This window comes from Borostomias antarcticus (assembly GCF_949987555.1).
Source record: "Borostomias antarcticus genome assembly, chromosome: 21".
Classification (NCBI taxonomy): Eukaryota; Metazoa; Chordata; class Actinopteri; order Stomiiformes; family Stomiidae; genus Borostomias; species Borostomias antarcticus.
This window is the reverse complement of record NC_140254.1, coordinates 1,198,424-1,203,465: the sequence shown is the minus strand read 5'-3', so window position 1 is coordinate 1,203,465 and position 5,042 is coordinate 1,198,424. Positions and strand designations below refer to the sequence as shown.

Here is a 5,042-nt window from a genome sequence, read left to right as displayed (position 1 = left end):
CCCCCAGAACGTAGCAGACAGGGTGTGTCTGGAAAGTCCCGCCTAGCTTGGTTTGGCTATTGTTTGCAAGCTAGCTAGCTACTGTACCACTATTAGGTGGACAATAGAACGCACCAATGCTGGGTAAAGCTGAGCAACGGCAAAATAACTGTATATCAGGCTTGGGCGAGGTAATAGTTCGGTGTTTGTATCAGGACAGACGCACTTATTTTGGGCAAAGCTGCAGCTGCTTGCAGCTGATGAGCAGGCAGCTGGAGTGGGGTTCTATTCGGAGCAGTATTTCTATTGGGTCAGTATTTTAAGTTAAAATTAAAAATCCGGCCATGTCATGGTCTGCCCGGGACTCCTGCGGACACCCGTGCCAAATATGAATGTTGTCAGGCCGACGGTGTGTGGGAAAAATCCGGATAGAGGAGGGGACGGTCAGCAGATAGGCCGGCCGAGGGGAGCTGTTTTATGTTAGACACAATATCATCGATATATAATAGAAATTATTTAAAAAGTGTATCAGTGTACAATAGGGCCCTTCGATATTTTCTTGGTGTACATAAATATGCCCCAATTCTATCTGTTGTAGGAGACACAGGGTGGGAGCCCTGTGAGGTTCGATGGAAAGTTAGTACAGTCATGTTATGGAATAGATTATTAGATATGAATACCAGTAGATTAACTAAAAAAATATTTAATTGGGACATACAACAAAAAGGACCTTGGGCAGCAGAAATGTGTGACTTGTTGTGTAGTAATGGTTTTGAAGAAGTACTCTATAACTTTGAAAAAATTGATATTGGAACAGTAAAGAGGGTTTTGCTTGAAAATGCCAAACACAAATGGGCAACGGAGATATGGAGTAAACCAAAGCTACGCACCTATCGTGAGATAAAGTATGATTACTTTTCAGAAAATTATGTTTTATTCAATCTGACAAAGAAAAAGAGATCACTCTGTGCCCAGATCAGAGGAGGTATACTGCCACTCCACATTGAAACTGGAAGGTATGTAGGGCTGGGAGAGGAAGATCGAACTTGCCCAATGTGTGACCTTGAGGTGGTTGAAAATGAATATCATTTTGTTTTTTATTGTCCTTTCTATGGGGAGATACGTGATGGGTTGTTTAATAGCATAAAAACAGAGGTTGATCTGCTGAATATGGATGACTCCAAGAGACTGAACTGGCTGTTTGAGAATGAAACATTTAAGTTAGCAAAATATCTAGATAAGGCTTGGAACGCAAGGAAGAGAGCATTGTACCAATAGAGATTCAGGGTTAACTGTCTGTATGTATGTATCTATATATCATATAATTTATTTATTAATCTCTTTTTTTGTTCATTTGAGCTTGACCAGCGACACTGGAAACATATTTTGCATGTAAATAGATGACGTATGTATAGAAGTAAGTCGTAAAGGTGTCTTATAATCCCATATGGGATGGGCCGACAGTAGGCATGACACTTAAATAAAAAATTAATTAATTAATTCATTAATTCATTCATTCATTCATTCATCATCAAACTCTTGACCCTAAACATGTGTGTATCGTGCATCTAGGATGACTCAGCCTATTAAATAAGAATAGAATAGATGGATTTACAGTCCAGTCCTACGTAGTCTGAGCACAACTCCTCAATCTCTGATCCAAGATGGCCTCCTGTCCACCCTGTCTCCTTCTCGCTGTCCTGCCAGTCCAGACGGGAGCTATGACGACGCTCTCCCTGCCCAGGACAAACCTCCAATCACAAGACGCGCTGGCTGACCTCTGCTGGTCTCCCTCTCTCTCTCTCTCTCTCGCCCTCCCTCTCGGAGACAGGCAGACGGACGGGCGGGCGGATGGATGGGCTCAGTGCCTATATATAACCTGTCTATATTTACCCTGCTAGTCTCAGCCAGCAAGTTCGCAGGACCAACAGGGTGGGTGTGTCTCCATGGCTGAAAGTATTGGGGGGGGGGGCTAAATCAAGGCCAGAGCTGGAGCCATACTCCAAATCTCTTTGGCCATTCTGGCTCCAACGGTACCATGACAAATTCAGGATGTACTCTTCATGGAAAGTGAACGCCTTTTACCGGTCGCCTTTGGTGTCAAAATGTGAACCATTGAAATCATAAGTCACTGCCAAAATTCAAGTAGGTCAGTCTGGGGAAGGGTGATCTGGACATGCCCTGGTTCTCCCGGCTCTGATGGAGACTTCATCAGCCACCAAAAGGCCACCTTCCTGGTTTCTCAATGCTGATTAACACTGCTAAGTTCTAACCTCGCCGTTCTTTATGCAGCTGTAGATTGGGCCATCTTTTTATCCAGACTACACTAACACCTCTCCCCAATATGATCCTCACGAACCTGAATGAAAGCGTGATGCTGAGTCACTGTACATTAAGGCTTTCCTTTTCCCTCAGACAGACTCATTACCATACCAAAGGCCTGTTTCTAGTGTCCACTGTCCAGATACCTTCTCCCCTTTCTTTACAGCATCACCCACATATGCAAGATTACTCAGTCATTGGCATACTGCAGTACTAGCCAGAGCTGAGCCAGAACTGAGCCAGAACTGAGCCAGAACTGAGCCCCGAAATACAATATCATAACAGCTGGAACTCCACGAAGTATTGCAACGTTCCTCTCGCCTACTCCTTAGCGGAGAAACAGGAGTAGGTCTAATAATATAACAAAACACCCTGCCCTCTGTCAGAGTGACCAGAGAGACGTCGGCGAGCTCCACAAACAACCGACAACTCTGCCCATGTCGCAGGCTCTCCAGTCAGGACTAGGGAAACACTTAAAGAGGCTACTATACTTGACACTCGTTTAATCAAGCTCTCTGTCTTTTACAGAGAAGGAGAGAGAGAATAATTACTTCCAAGTTAAAACAACACGAAGCCCGCCGGCGATCACGGTGGGTCGATCGTTAACGTAGGGTTACGTAACAGAGACAACGTGTTTTTTAGGTTTCAGGAAACTCTCGATTGGAACTACAAAGGAAGCAGCTCTTTGAAGAGCACAGAGGGTGTGTTTTGATTAGCTAATAAAAGCCCTGGTTGTTGCTCTGAAGGATGAGACAGTTTTGGTTAGTGAAATATAGTCTTGGTTTGGATGCAGACCTTTCACTGAGGGAGTGGTTCTTGACTTTCCAAAACTTCAACAGTGTCATTGATTGTAATGGCGAATTAACTACAACTTCACAACAACCACGGCCTGGGTCTTATCCCTTTATCCAAATCTAGTGGTCTGCTGGGCCCAAAGACATGGCAGACACACAACACACACACACAACACAACACACACACACACACAACACACAGATACACAGACACATACACAGCCCAATCACTCTTCTACCTTCCGTAGAGGAAATAGTCTAGAGTGTGGAATGATGGTGCGTCGTCTGAGAAGTGGAGGAAGAGGAGGAGAAAGAGGTCAGGGAAACCAGGGAAACCACAGAAACCCAAAGTGAGGAGAACAAAGCGTCGGTGGGATCCAGCCTGAACCCACAGGCATTCTGGGACATCTGACCCATATTTTATGTTTTACTGACCTGGCTGCTCCAGCCAATCAGAGTGCTCTGCCATCATTCCATAATATTACAGTAGGAACACAAACATTGAGAGGGAGAGAGAGAAGAGGAGGGGGGTGAGCAGAAGTTATTAGTTATCATCGGTTTCCAGCACCACTTAAGTGCCAGGACAGCTGATTTGGTTCTGTAACTGACTATCTATCTGTTCATAGGGGCAACATCAGTCAGTCCTCTGATGTCAACCAAATTGCAACCCAAAACTGAGCCTGCCTCATGTGTCCATGTCAGGGTTATAATCATAAGCATATTTCTTCAGATGGCAATTTTTCATTTGTTTTGTGGCTTGGAGATGGACTGTGAAAGTGCTACTGGCCCAGAGGTACTCTGTACTTTACACTGTTTGGGAGATCCTTGTGCCTGCCTGGTAAACTGGGCTTGGCAATGCTGGTTGTTGTACACGTCAGTGCATCACAATTTAGCCAAATCAATATTAGTCAATGTTGATGAAACAAGGGGACTTATTACACAAACACGCGCACGCACGCACGCGCGACCTCACTCTCTCCTGAGCTGTCAGTTGTAAATGAATGGGGCCGTGCACGCATCCGCTCCAGATATATCGGGCAGAGCTAAGCCTGGCCAGCCGCCCACCTGTCACCGGGACACGAAAAGCGAGCCTGCGACATGTCATACAGCTTGACAGGCCACTTCTGTAGCTAAGTATGACTCAGATACAAAGAGGGGAAAAACTGACACAAAACACAACCAGAGCGTCCAAATCTACCTGCAGTTAAAGTTGTCAGTGGCCTAGATAGATGTAATTGCAGCGTGCGCAATTGGTCTTGACAGATTGATGTTTGGCTTTCAAAGGCCCGAATCACACTTTTTTTTACAGAGAAAGTTTTTAAATATAGCCTATTGTATCTAGGGATATTTAGCCTTTAGGCTTCAATGAAGATCTGTCTCTAATTCATACCTTGTGTGGGGCTTTAAGAAGCCGGTGGACGCCTGCGATCTGATTAATAAGTGGGATATCTTCTCGGAAGGTGAACACCGGGGGTCGCGTCGGCTCCGGGAAATTGGTGCTGTTAAAAGGATCGGTGTCATCTAAAAACTGAACCTTGCAAACAAACGTGGCCATGATGTATCCATGCAAATGCCTCCGTTGAGGGGGGAACCCGGTTTAATAATTAGACCCGCGTCGCTTAGTGCTCCCCTCCTTGCTCCGGTAACAACAACAAAACCTGGAGGTTGTCAAGTGTGCGCAGACGCTCGCCAACGCTATCCTCTTCTCCCTCGGACGTCTTATGAAGTATTTTTGGAATGGCAAAAATCAATTGTTAGCCTATGCGTTGTCAGTGAGAATCTCCTGTTATTCGGCTTGGTTATTCGGGACTGTCCCGCTCTCGTCGCTGCGTTGATGTCTCTTTGCAAGGCAGGTGGCCTATGACACACAGGAGCCAGGCAAGGTGCTTGGAGGCCGAGTGACCGATCAGCCTGAGACAGCCGGTTTACGTTCTGAGAGAGACCAAT

The 5,042-nt window shown here is 45.5% G+C and overlaps 1 protein-coding gene across 1 annotated transcript in view; it reads right to left on the bottom strand.

The window, feature by feature from the left end:
• fhod3a (formin homology 2 domain containing 3a) overlaps positions 1–4,650 on the bottom strand; it is a gene marked incomplete at both ends in the record, with an annotated part of 64,591 nt that extends 59,941 nt beyond the window's left edge. Inside the window, 1 exon segment of the mRNA XM_084455520.1 lies at positions 4,486–4,650. Within this exon segment, the coding sequence (XP_084311646.1) occupies positions 4,486–4,650 (165 nt within the window).
• Positions 4,651–5,042: the final 392 nt, after the last annotated feature.